Source organism: Heteronotia binoei, chromosome 1 (assembly GCF_032191835.1).
Source record: "Heteronotia binoei isolate CCM8104 ecotype False Entrance Well chromosome 1, APGP_CSIRO_Hbin_v1, whole genome shotgun sequence".
Classification (NCBI taxonomy): domain Eukaryota; kingdom Metazoa; phylum Chordata; class Lepidosauria; order Squamata; family Gekkonidae; genus Heteronotia; species Heteronotia binoei.
In genome coordinates this window covers 372417-386707 of record NC_083223.1, presented here as the reverse complement: position 1 = coordinate 386707, position 14291 = coordinate 372417, and the positions used below count along the sequence as shown (strand labels likewise).

Below are 14291 nucleotides of genomic sequence, written 5' to 3'. Positions count from 1 at the left end.
CGGATGCCCCGCGGAGTCACCCTGTCCCCCCACTCAACCGCTCCCCACATTTTAGCAGGAGAAAGCGTCTGTTGAGCCCAGACTCTTCATCCCTGCTGTTGGAGACACCTCCACCCACCACGGCTTCAGTTCTGCAGTTAATTTCGGATCCTTCCCCTCTCCCTTCTAGTTTTTAAAATACAAGCTCTATTTAAGCGGCAGTAAGTACTACTGGGCTCTGCGGGGCTTCCCTTGAGGGAAAGAAGATCGGGAGTCTCAAACGTTTCCTTTTATACCTTTCTCCTTTTATTACAAAAACGACTGACTTTATCTAGAAATAGAGAAATTAAACTCCTGCAAGATTTTGCTAGGTCTCCTTCTCTAGCAAGTGATCGTGCTCCCTCCCTGCTGGTGTGCCGACCCATCAGCCTCCCATGAGCCACTTCTCTTGGGGCAGAGGGTGGCACCAGCTCCTTTCAAAAGACAAACGGGTCCCACGAGATGTTGACGCAAGCAGAGGCTGCCTTCACTCTAGTGGGGAGGCTCTGTGCTCCCTCCCTGGGCATCCACCACAGACAGCTTCGCCCTGCTCATCAGACTCTCTCTGTACTTGGGAGGTTCTGGCATCTTAGACCAACCCACTCCGTTTTCATGATTTTTAGCTCTGTGAGGTATTAAGTCCTGTTGCAAAACAGCCGCCTTCACCACAAGGGATAGTTAATTAGATGCAACTCCAGGGATGAACTCTCCCCGCCCCCCGGGGCCTGAAGCACTCTCCTGCAATAAATGCTGCCGCCCCCTCTTTCACTCCCCTTGCACAAAGCAGAGTCCCAGAATACCTGCAGCAGGGAGTGCAAGAAGCCTCCCTCTCGCTGCCTGGGACAGGCCAAGGGTGTGGAGCAGAGGAGCCTCTCCAGGTAGAGGGACCCAGCAAAGTCTCCACGAAGCCACCACTGACTGGCTCCAAGTTGGAGGCAACGCCCTGGACTTCGACTGCTCCACAGCCTTGCACAGGAACAGCAGCCCGTCATGCACCAAACGGGGGCTGGGGGGGCAAACATATCATGCATCACACCGGGGCGGGGGGAGCCATTCAAATATCTTTAATGGGTGAACAAAATATCTCACAAACTGCGCAACAGATTTAAAATCCACTTAAATCAGTGTGAAGCGCCACATCCTAAGGCAGCCGAGTTCCACAAATCCACTCCCCGCGGTTTCAAAGGGCACTTTCACACCTGCTAAGTAAGGCAGTGTCATTCCACTTCAGTGACCATTAAACTGGTGGATTTTGCCATTTCACACAGTCAAATCCAGTGGGGAAGTGTATTGGAAAGCGTGCTGAAGGTGCTTTATTCAGGGTGTGTGAAAGCACACAATCAGCATTTCCTTTCAACAGGAGTTGTTTTGTAGAAAAATAGGTGGTGGAGCTCACCCAAGGATTGTTATGCAGCTGCACCTCCTATTCCATGGACAATGGGGAGAGGAGGAGGGGGAACCCTCAGAAAGGTTCAGGAACTGCGCTCCTGTGAGTTCCTGCTGAATCCAAGGCCTGCCTTTCATCCTGCCAACATTTAATGCTAGTCAGCTTCACAGGGTGACCAGGAAGGAAGAAAAAATCCCCTCAGCCCACTTCCTCCAAATTCTGCGTCATGAAACCCGGGAAAGTGGGGGGGGGGGGAGACTGCGCCGACTCCAGGGCCAGATCTGGAGGGGCAGAGGGGGCAGCTGCCCCAGAGCAAGGGGAATGCCACCAGCACCCCTTCCCCCTCCAAAAATAGGTAGATCTTCATGGTGGGAGGGGTGCCATTTTTTAACATCCAGCTATGGCTGACTCTGACTCCTCGGGAGTTATTCCGCAAGCACTCCTGCACAAGACAAAAGGGGATCTTCAGCCAGGCCCTCCATGACTAAACCGGTCCAGGCTGTGGACTGCAAATGCTTGGTCACGTGTACGTTTGCTAGAGGAACTCACCATCATAAAAGGTTGCCAAGTTTGGGGTTATTTCGCCAGTGCGGCTGAGGGCTGCAGGCAAAGAGCCCTTGCTGCTGAAGACAGCTGACCTCTTCCTTGCATTGCAGAGGGGCCAATAAAACCAGGAAGGGACCCCAGACCCCCAAGGGAATGGGCCAAACACAGAGCCTGGAAGAAGAACCAGCTGCAGTCCTCTTTCCTAGGAGGAAGCCTCACTGAATAAAATGGGGACTTATTGCTGAGTAAACCCACGGGCCCTGATTGCATGGCCCAGATTAGCCTGATCTCGCCGGCTCTCTGAAGCTAAGTAGGGTCAGCCCTGGTTACTGCTTGGATGGGAGACCAGCAAGGAAGCCCAGGATTCTTACACAAGAAGGCAGGAAGGAAGGCAGGAAGGAAGGAAGGAAGGCAGGCAGGAAGGAAGGCAAATAGACGGGGGTGGGGGGAGGGAGAGGTGGAAAAAAGCAAATGCCTTCTCCAAGCTGCCAGCTGGCTTGACTTTGAGAAGTGACTTAAAGAGACAAATGCCTTCTCCAAACCGGCCAAGGAGACAGCAGGGGCTTCGAGAGACACACAATATGTGTAAAAGAGCCACATGTGGCTCCTGAGCTACAGTTTGGCCACCCCTGTGTCATACAGCCTCTTTCGTGCTTATCTTGTAATATATATATAAAAAGGTCAAGGTAGTCCCCTGTGCAAGCACCAGTCGTTTCCAACTCTGGGATGACGTTGCATCACGACATTTTCATGGCAGACTTTTTACGGGGTGGTTTGCCCTTGCCTTCCCCAGTCATCTATGCTTTCCCCCCAGCAAGCTGGGGACTCCTTTTACCGACCTCGGAAGGATGGAAGGCTGAGTCAACTTAGAGCCTGCTACCTGAACCCAGCTTCCGCTGGGATCGAACTCAGGTCGTGAGAAGAGAGCTCGGAATTGGTTGGTCTTAAAGATGCCACTGGACTCAGCCTTTGTTCTTTGCAAAACAGTTAAAACTTAAAAGATGCCACTGGACAAAAAAAATTATTTTTAAAGGTCCCCTTTTTAAAAGAATAGTTAAGCCATAAGCAATAAAACCACGCTTGCTGGCTGTACTTAGAATTCATTAACGGGAACAACAAAAAGCAGAATGTATTTCAAAACTCATTCATTTTGCAAGATTGACAGAAGGGGACGCAGTCCTTAGGAGAGTTACCTTCTTCTAAAACCACCGAAATCACCTGGAATTTGCCTTTCTTTGGGGAAAGCTGGTATTTACGAAACTGCTGGAGGCTGGCATTTGCAAAATGTCAGCTTTCACCACTCAGGATGTTTGTCAGTGCATTTGCCCTGGGAAAGTGGCATAGCAGGGTGCCCTCACTCTAGCCTCTGCTAAGGTGGGAGGAGGGCAGGAGGGAAGGAACCATCCCCCGGAGTCTGGCTGGGAACCGCGAACGCACCTCCCCTCACCAGTCAGCGCAAGCCTTTTTAATGCCAGACGATCAAATGGCAGCTGCCACATCGTGTGGCACTTCTGCGAAGAATTAGTTCTCTCTTGCCTGATGCCAACCCTACTTGAAATCCATTTGGCTGGAGTAGCCGGAATTCTAGGATTGCATGAATGGGGCAAAAGTGGAGAATGTTGCTACAGCCACCCATTCATAATAAATGAACATTCCACATTCTATCTCTGGTCATCTCCCTTCCGCCAAAAAAAACCATGCAAACTCCCAACTGTTGGCCTTTTCTAACAGGCAGGTTTCGGCAGCACTTAACCTTTTTAGACACCCTATGAAGAAAGAGGCCCTTCTAAGTCCATTGAAGTCAATGGGCAGAGGAGAAGGGTGTCTATTTATGTATTTGGATTTCTATCCTGCCCCCCCACCTCCATGCAGCAGGGCTCAGGGTGGGTGCAGCAGACAATGATAACTAAAATTTTAAAAACAATACTACAATGTTACATTCAGATTTCATTTAAAACTGCATCGTTTCAAAGGTATATTTCAGGGGTGGCCAGCGGTAGCTCTCCAGATGTTTTTTTGCCTACAACTCCCATCAGCCCCAGCCAGCATGACCAATGGCTGTGGCTGATGGGAGTTGTAGGCAAAAAACATCTGGAGAGCTACCGTTGGCCACCCCTGGTATATTTGATACTGCTAAAAAAGACACCCCCAAACCTGCCAGATGAGCCCTGAGTGTGCTTGTCGAGTCACACTATGGAAGACACACACACACTACAGCTTCCTGTAGGCATGACATTTCAGACCAACACTGACAATACTGACCAAGGACGTTCCATGTCTTTCAACAGACTTTTAGGCAACAAATGCACAGGACTTTTCTAGACATGCGGCATGAGAGACAGGCAAAACAGATCTTGCAGAACTGCAACAAGCCCCTTCAAAGCCTGCCCCCTTCCCCTTGAAGAAGCTGCAGAGCCCCACCCCTTTGGTTTTCAGGTGGGGGGGGGCAGCAGCTGCACCATTTAGGGAGGGCGGGGGGGGGAGGCTCAGCCGTCTGCATCTCAGACCATGAACAGCTACTCCTCCAGAGCACCTCCTTTCTCTCCTGCTCCTTGGTTCTACAAGGTGATGAACAGTTCCATCTCTTTAGTAGGAGAGATGCACACCCAAGGAGCAGCTCTGCCGAGGTGATTTGTGTTGATCTGTCTAGAGTCGCTCTGAAGTTCAAAACTGAAATCACAATCAATGCTTTCAAAATGTTCATGGGGGCGGAATCTTGTCATCTGAAATATACCCAAGAATTGCTTTAACCCAGCATGAATTTTTGTCCTGTACCAAAACTGGAAATGATGCTGTGGTGCAGATCAGCAGAACTGCGCACAGAGCAGCCACGTCAGTTTCCCTGTCCGTTCCAACTCCAGTGTTAATCCCATGCACGTCCCTGCTGCTGGGGTAGACACACACACACACCCCTGCTGTGGGGAGGGCAACTCTGTTCAGAGGGCCTCTGATTCTATGAAAGGGGATTCTCACCTGTGGAGTTTAATTATGGAATTCTCTCCAGCACTGGGCCTCCCGGTGCCAACATGGCTATACTTCAAGCAAGAGGCGCAAATCTCTCTCCCCCCGCCCCTTTTATTGGAACCCAGAATTGTTCTTGTGGCTTTCTGACCACAATTTTAGCTGAATTCTACTTTTGACAATTCTGCCTCTTAAAAAAAAAAAAAAAAAACACCTCCAAACGTTCTACTTTGCTATCCTTGCTTTCTTAACTGCCCTGAGAGCGCACTGTGGTAGTGGGTGGGGCAGAAATATTTCCGGTATTAATAAACTCCCCACCAATGTATACTGGCCCCCAAGCTAAAAAGTCACAAGCCAAATGGTAGGACAAGATGAAGTGATTTTACCTACTGCTGGGTGTGGCTGCCACAACAGAAAGGTTTTGGTGGGGAGGGGGCAAACGATCCCCTCATCTTGAGCCCAGTGGCCCCCCCTTCATGGAGCTCAAGGCAAGAGGCCTAGTGCCCTCCTCCCAATCCTGCCCTCATAACCGTCCTGCAAGGTAGGCAAGTCCGAGAAAGTGAGTCCCATGGGAGAGGAGGGGTTTGAGTCCTGGTCTACCCATCCATAGACAGATGCTCAAAACCTAACACCGGAAGGTGGGATGCTGGAGCTCTGCCGACTGGTTCAGTCAGAACAAAATGCAAAAATACTGTTTGTGCCTGAGACAAGGCCTGGTGCTCTTCACACTGAGACGGGCCTTGTCTGGAAAGCAAGCTCTGGTGCTTCGCTGGCCCTTCAGTCCCATCCTCAAACATCACCCTGGACCATGAAAGAGAGCCAGGGCCCATCTCCCTCAGCCGCATCTCTTCAGCAGATGCATATCAGAGAAATGTGGGCAATTTTGTGCCTTCTTCTCACCCAACACTTCTTCTCAGCCACTCTGAGCCCGCCAGGGAAGGGCGGGATATAAATAAAATAAAATAAATAAACACTGACTGGTGAAAACTGGAGACCAATGACTTAAACAATAATTCCTCAATTCCCCACCAAAAATAGCCTTCATGTTGAAGAAAAACCCATTTGGGAGAAGTCTGAGATACAGATTTTAAAGGGGGCTCTAGTAAGAAGTTTATTTCAAAGCTTAGCTGGGGATCGAAATTAGGAAAATGCATCACACTTGCTTTGTGCTACATAACATGCCAGGGGTGGCCAAGGGTAGCTCTCCAGATGTTTTTTTTGCCTACAACTCCCATCAGCCCCAGCCATTGGCCATGCTGGCTGGGGCTGATGGGAGTTGTAGGCAAAAAAAACATCTGGAGAGCTACAGTTGGCCACCCCTGCAATATGCAACCATCAAGCAACCGGTTAGAAAAAAGGCCATCACAAAAAGAGGCATAATGTGCAAAAATAGCATTTGGTTTTCATCAAAAATGGTAAACACTGATGGGTAGTCTGTATGGCAATGAGGCACAAAAATCGTTTTATGAAACATTCTGGGCAATTGTTCTTTCTCCTGCATCTTTTCACCTTGGATTAATCTAGCTCCGTGACATTCAAAGCCTGTTTGTACCACACAATAGATGAGAAATTGCTATCATCATATGCAGAATGGGTGATTTGACGAACATTTTTTCCCTAACTACTATTTTTGATGTTACACAGAAAATAACAACCTGACTGCCTAATTATTGGTGTTATCTCAGTTAAAAACAATTCACGCTCATTGCCATCTTCGGCACGTAGATTCTATTTAGCAGTGATGGGTGCTGCTCTTGAAACCAACCCTTAGAAGGTAATTTTATAAAATTGGCAATGTCACCTCTTGTAGGTACCACTTTAAGCTATGTGCTTGACTCCAGCGATCGTCTTCCATGTTTGGCCCTGAAGCTGAAGTCAAAGGGACTGACACTCCCCAGTGACTAATAACAAAATGAAATTTTTTAAAATTAAAATTTTCATCCTATGTTAACAATATAAATTACAGACAAAACCGTTGACAAGGGACTCCATCAAAGGTCAAGCAATACAGAAATACTGACTTCTAATATTTAAGTTTATCTGATCATTAGAACTACACAATATTAAACTTGTTTTTTAAGCAGTTGCAGAGAGCCTAATGTCAGAGCCTGGAAAATAGAGCTTGTGGTGCTTCAAAAGAACAAGCAGGGAGTTTCTCCCCCATATGGGTGGGGGGGGTGGACTTTTAAACACACCGCTTCCCACAAGAGCCCTCTCGAGGTGACCACTGCACTGTGGTAGTTCAAGGGCCAGGCCAGAACTGAGACTAACCGAGATCCAACCCCACCCAACTCATCGGGGGGGCACCTGTCCCCGACCGGTTCCAGCAGGAGCCATGCCCCCCCCCCCAACACCTTGGGGCACGCCAAGTATTTTTGGGAAGTGGGTAATGCCAGGTGGGGAAACCTGTTTGGGTCCTGGAGCACCAGAACTGCTGTCCAAATGCTTTGCACCTGACTTGGGAAATGCTCAGGGAACTGTTTTTCCCAAGATTCATAGCAGCAAAGGGAGTTCTCCGGGCCAGAAACCTCTTTGGAAGTCTTGCTAAGGCACTGCCCTCCTTGTGAGGAGGACACATTTCAGAAAGGAGGGAGAGGGGATGGGGAAATCTGCCAGTGGAGTTCTCCCCCAGGCCGGGAGGGGAGCAGGAGGTCTTTGTGGTAGAAGGTGGGGAGGTCATGCTCCGTCATGACCAGCGGTTGTACAGAGAGAGATCATCAGCAGTTCCCTACCCTTGAAGGAACGACTGTCACCCTGTCTGGGAAGGTTCCTGCAACCCACCAGCTTTTTTTGCCAGTTGTCCTGCTCTTAACATGCATCGGCATTCTCTGCTTTGTGAACAAGCTGATTCGCTCTTCCATGTCTCCTACCTGTGAGGTAGGTGTTGTGTGAGGAGTTGATCAAATAGTGCGGCAGAGGCTGGGTCATGTCTTCGTTCAGGTCCAGTTTTTCAGGTGGAACCACCCCGTTCTCCTCTCCGCTCAAGTAGTTCATAAATCCATCTACTGATATCTGCCCTGGAAGAGAAATAAATTCAGAAGACACATACTTCAGCTCCAACTACTCCATGGGTAGGAGTCTACAGAACTGTTTGAAAAAGTTCAGCTTACCCCTTTAGAGAGAGAGCTGCTTTTAATATCTTCGCCCATCACAATCTAGAACCCTCAAGAGAGTAAATAACTAGCACTCTTCCTTTCTCTGCTAATGGTTTCAGTAGGAGCACAATTGTGAAGCAATACCCACAACTGCAAACTTGGGAGTGTGTTTAGGGAATCAGCGAAACCGTTTACACACCTCCCCCCTTTCCCCCTTCTGCTGGACAATGTTTCCGTTCTAAAACAGGTGGAACTTGCTCCCAAATTTTATAGTCCTGTCATCTACTGATCTATGATTTGGTGGCTTCTGAAATCCCCCGGTTCTCTCTTTAATCTAAGTTGTGCACTTCAGTTACCAGAGGTCAGTCAGTCTACAAGAGAAGGTTTTGAACAGCTTTTCTAACTTAAGAGAAAACCCTTCTGGACAACACATGACCAAGCACTGCCAATGAACAAAAAATAAATCCAGGTTATAATGATGTATACAAATTGTGCTTTCCTCGGAGAGAACATGCCACCGCCCAATTGCCCTCCACATTCTCCTGTTATTAGAGTGACTTCTTGAAGAGGGCAGCTGTCCTTGTCTCCATGATAACAAGATTTTCAGGGTATGATGAGCTTTTGAGAGTTGAAGCTCCGTTTGTCAGAGTGTTGACTCTCAAAAGTTCATGCCCCAAGAATTCTGTTGGGCTCAAAGGTGCTCGCTCCATTTTAGAATGGCTTCTGTAACCTCTAAAATTGCTTCTTTGAGGGCAACTAGTCAATATTTCAAGAACACAAACAGTTATGCAAACGGCGTGAGACATTTCAAGATCATTCTCTCATAGGCTAACCAGCTTTTGCTGGATGTGAAAATCTCACAGTTGTATTGCGGGATAGCCACCTTTTTGGTCTAAATGCTGGGGGGTGGGGTGGGGTGGGAATGCGGCGTCTACCTGGGAAGAAGTCAACGTGCCAGGCAGGAAATCCATAGACGGGGAAAAGCTCTGTCTGCCAGAAGCGGCTGCAGAGAGCTCTTTTTAGCCAGTGGCTTTGCCCCAGGGAGAGCAGAAACGGTGGGTCATGATGGGATGGTGTCATTACTAGGCCTTGTCAAAACATCTCCACATCCTCTCACCACACAAACACGCACAACCTCTAGTGCTTCTTCCACACAGCAGAAGGAGGCATCTTTGCCTGGCTTAGAAAAAGCCCAGTGAGACTCGCAGACAGAAACTTATTTAAAGAAACACAAATCTGTGGATAAAAGACAAGGAGCAATTTTGTAGAATTGCATTAACTTCCCTCTCTAGAGTGGCAAAAACCTCTTATACTAAATTGGTGTAGCTTTCATACAACTCTTAAGTAAATGTGTTTAATTCTTTTTTTCAAGCACTTTGGCTTCTTGTGAGAAGTACCTAGCATATGGTATGACTTTTCAAGAGACTAAATTTTTCTACAAGGAAAAAAGATCAGCATGAACATTTTGCTTAATAAAGAGGAAACTGTTTCCTATTAAACTGGCCGGATGTCTTTGAAATGGCATCTTTAAAAAAAGGAAATAAACATTTCCTCTCTTCTTTATAGAAGAAACTCTTGCATGCTGATCCATCTCCAATCCTTACAAATAAATCCACCTTTACAAACCCTAATATGAGCCAGCTACAATAAAAACATCAGAAGAGCCCTACAGGGTCAAGCTAGTTGTCCATCCAGTCCAGCCTCCTGCCTCACATAGTGGCCAACCAGTTACTCTGGAGGCCAACAACAGGGCAGAGAGGCTGAGGCCTTCCCCTGAGGAGAACATCAGAAGAGCCCAGCTGGATCAGACCAGGGAGGGTCCATCTAGTCCAACCTCCTGACTCACACAGTGGCCAACCAGTTCCTCTGGAGGCCAACAACAGAGCAGAGAGGCTGAGACCTTCCCCTGAGAAGGACATCAGAAGAGCCCAGCTGGATCAGACCAGGGAACTGGACAGCCTCCTAGTCCAGCCTCCTCTCCCACACAGGGACCAACTAGTTCCTCTGGAGGCCAACAGCAGGGCAGAGAGGCTGAGGCCTTCTCCTGAGGAGAACATCAGAAGAACCCTGCTGGATCAGACCAGGGAGGGTCCATCTAGTCCAGCCTCCTGTCTCACACAGAGGGCAACCAGTCCCTCTGGAGGGACAACAGGGCAAAGAGGCTGAGGACTTCCCCTGAGAAGAACATCAGAAGAGCCCTGCTGGGTCAGACCAGTGAAGGTCCATCTAGTCCAGCCTCCTGTCTCACACAGTGGCCAACCAGTTCCTCTGGAGAGCCAACAACAGGGCAGAGAGGCTGAGGCCTTCCCCTGAGAAGAACATCAGAAGAGCCCTGCTGGATCAGACCAGGGAGGGTCCATCTAGTCCAGCCTCCTGCCTCACACAGTGGCCAACCAGTTCCTCTGGAGGGCCAACAACAGGGCATAAAGGCAAGGTCTTCCCTTGAGAAGAACATCAGAAGAGCCCTGCTGGGTCAGACCAGAGAGGGTCCATCTAGTCCAGCCTCCTGTCTCACACAGAGGCCAACCAGTCCCTCTGGAGGGACAACAGGGCAAAGAGGCTGAGGACTTCCCCTGAGAAGAACATCAGAAGAGCCCTGCTGGGTCAGACCAGTGAAGGTCCATCTAGTCCAGCCTCCTGTCTCACACAGTGGGCAACCAGTTCCTCTGGAGAGCCAACAACCGGGCAGAGAGGCTGAGGCCTTCCCCTGAAAAGAACATCAGAAGAGCCCTGCTGGATCAGACCAGGGAGGGTCCATCTAGTCCAGCCTCCTGCCTCACACAGTGGCCAACCAGTTCCTCTGGAGGGCCAACAACAGGGCATAAAGGCAAGGTCTTCCCTTGAGAAGAACATCAGAAGAGCCCTGCTGGGTCAGACCATTGAGGGTCCATCTAGTCCAGCCTCCTGTCTCACACAGAGGCCAACCAGTCCCTCTGGAGGGACAACAGGGCAGAGAGGCTGAGGACTTCCCCTGAGAAGAACATCAGAAGAGCCCTGCTGGATCAGACCAGGGAGGGTCCATCTAGTCCAGCCTCCTGTATCACACAGAGGCCAACCAGTCCCTCTGGAGGGACAACAGGGCAGAGAGGCTGAGGACTTCCCCTGAGAAGAACATCAGAAGAGCCCTGCTGGATCAGACCAGGGAGAGTCCATCTAGTCCAGCCTCCTGTCTCACACAGAGGCCAACCAGTCCCTCTGGAGGGACAACAGGGCAGAGAGGCTGAGGACTTCCCCTGAGAAGAACATCAGAAGAGCCCTGCTGGATCAGACCAGGGAGGGTCCATCTAGTCCAGCCTCCTGTATCACACAGAGGCCAACCAGTCCCTCTGGAGGGACAACAGGGCAGAGAGGCTGAGGACTTCCCCTGAGAAGAACATCAGAAGAGCCCTGCTGGATCAGACCAGGGAGAGTCCATCTAGTCCAGTCTCCTTTCTCACACAGTGGCCACCCAGTTCCTGTGGAGGGCCAACAACAGGGCAGAGAGGCTGAGGACTTCCCCTGAGAAGAACATCAGAAGAGCCCTGCTGGATTAGACCAGGGAGGGTCCATCTAGTCCAGCCTCCTGTCTCACACAGTGGCCAACCAGTTCCTCTGGAGGGCCAACAACAGGGCAGAGAGGCCGAAGCCTTCCCCTGATGCTGCCTCCTGGCTTTGGGATTCAGGGGATTAGTGCCTCTGAATGTGGAGGTTCCTCTCAGTCACCTTGGCTAGGAGCCATGAATCTCTCTGACCCCCTCTTCACGTTGTTTATTCCTTTGGGTATCTCTGCATCCTCTGGCAGCAAATGCCACATTTTTATCCCTGTGTAAAGTAGTGTTTCCTTTTGTCCATCCTGAACCTACAGCCCATCACTTGCATTGGATGCCCTTGAGTTCTAGTATTTTGGGAGGGGGTCAGACATTCAGCCAGAAGACAGGGGCATCCCCACCCCCCACCCCCAAGCAGTGGGAATGTTACCAGTTTTCCAAAAGGATACAACACAGGTTTGGAATAAAAGTTGAGTTGTTTACGAATGTTTGTTTCCGTTTTAAGTATTTTTATTAAGTTTACAGTAAAGAGAAGAAAAGGTTAGGGTTATTAAGACTGTTGTTTTTATTTTAAGCCATTCCAATTTTGTTGCCAAAATGTTTTTTCCAAGAATTACATAAACTGACTTCTGTATTTATTTGGCAAAACAAAAAAACAATAATTAAACTGAAAGCTTTACAGGACTCAAAGGAAAGAGCTGGTTTTGCGTTGCCTGATTGGCAACTATACTATGAAGCTTGTGTATTGACTTGGATGAAAAATGGATGCTACTGAATGAGAAAAGAATATTACTTTTAGAAGGCCATAATCTCACCATGGGTTGGCATTCTTATTTATGGTATCAGAAATTAGAAGGCCACAGCTATTTCAAAAATCATTTGCTGTGAAAATCTCTTCACTCAGCATGGGTTTGGCTGAAATCAAAAGTATACAAAAAAAAATACCAAAATGGGTTTTACCAGTAGAGCCTTTGTTCAACCAAAATTACTGACCCAAAATATGATAGGGAGATATGAAGAGCTTCTGAAAGAAAACAATGAATTGAAAACTAAAGAATAACTTGAATCCCTGAATATCATTATGAACTGGTGGCTAAGGTTATAAGTGGAGTCTAGATACATGAAAGATAAAACGGTTGGTTTTGCTACTGACTAATATGATTTTGATAAAATAATTTTGGGTCCTCAAGAGAAGATGATTACAAAAACATATTCTTTTCTATTACAAATGAAAATGCAGGATGAAATTATAAAAGATTGTATGATTAAATGGGCAAGAAACACAGGCGACAATATTGATATAGATGAATGGGAGGGTTTATGGAAATTTAATATAAAGTTAACTAAAGCAGTTACTTTTAAAGAATGTGTATATAAAAATTTTTATAGGTGGTATGTAACCTCTGAAAAACTTTTAAAAATGTATACTAATGTCTCTACATAAGAACATAAGAGAAGCCATGTTGGATCAGGCCAACGGCCCATCCAGTCCAACACTCTGTGTCACACAGTGGCAAAAAATTTTATATATACACACACACTGTGGCTAATAGCCACTGATGGACCTGTGCTCCATATTTTTAACAAATGTTGGAAATGTAATACCCAGCCTGGAACATTTTAGCACATGTGGTGGTCTTGTAACTCTTTCGAGTTACTGGGAGATGGTACATGAGATATTGCAGAAGATATTAAAAATACAAATTAAATTCAAACTGAATTGTTTTTATTGAATATATATTCCGGTGACGATCCAAAAGAGGCAAAACAGTTAATGGCACACATCAACCCAGCAGCAAGGATCTTGATTGCCTGAAAATAGAAACATCAAGAAGTACCAACTAAACAAGAATTAACTGGAAAAATATTAGAAACAGCCAAACTGGACTCTCTATCTGCCTTATTGAGAGGCAAGACGATACAGGAGGTTCGAAAACTTTGGAATCCTTTTTATACATGGTTTGATACTTCTGTGTAAACCCTCTATCTGTTTTGAATACCCAATGAAAGAGCCTTTCAACAATCAGTTCCTAACTGTTTAAAATGTAAACTATGGGCCCCAAAAATTAGTAACCTATGACTTACAGTTATTATCTTTTCTTTTCATATACCTGGAACCTTTCTAGTTGTTTTTATATAGTCATATGCAGTTCTAGTACCCTTTTTCTAGTACCCTTTTTCCTTCCCCTTTTTACTCTAACCTTTTCTTCTTTTTACTAATGTGCTCTTTAGATAGTTACTTCTAAATAACTTTTAATTCTTCTTAAGATGTGCTGGAAACTGGTTTGGAGGGCATGAAGTAGAAAAATCTCATTACATTCTGAGAAGATATAAGTACTTACATTGACAGAGTATATGGAGAGTATCCATTTATCCCAACAAAAGCTTGTCAAATTTTAGGGGGACTATTCAGGGCTGTAGCCAAAAATGTTATCGCAATAGGGCTCATGGTCAGTTATAATGCAGGGGAGGGGTTTGTGTAAGTCGATGCAAACAAACTAAACATAAGCTGAATATGTTTAAAGCAACTGCTTTAATTTAAATAACTTTTTTCATTTTAACTCTATCCCCAGTGAAGCACACTTGAGAGCAACATATGTGTGAAAGTGACGGCTGTGCTGCTAAATAGCTGAGACCCATTCCTACAGGACTCCTACAGAAACTGCAAATGCCATCTCAAGGAATGAAAGAGGGGCTCACCTTCCCACACCCAAGGCTGTATCCTTACAAACACTTTCATAGCAGTAAGCACGGTTG

The 14291-nt window shown here is 47.2% G+C and overlaps 1 protein-coding gene across 1 annotated transcript in view; it reads right to left on the bottom strand.

Moving 5' to 3' along the window:
• Nucleotides 1–14291, bottom strand: part of PLCB1 (phospholipase C beta 1) — a 576948-nt gene that overhangs the window by 193921 nt on the left and 368736 nt on the right. The window contains 1 exon segment of the mRNA XM_060261607.1: nt 7783–7929. Within this exon segment, the coding sequence (XP_060117590.1) occupies nt 7783–7929 (147 nt within the window).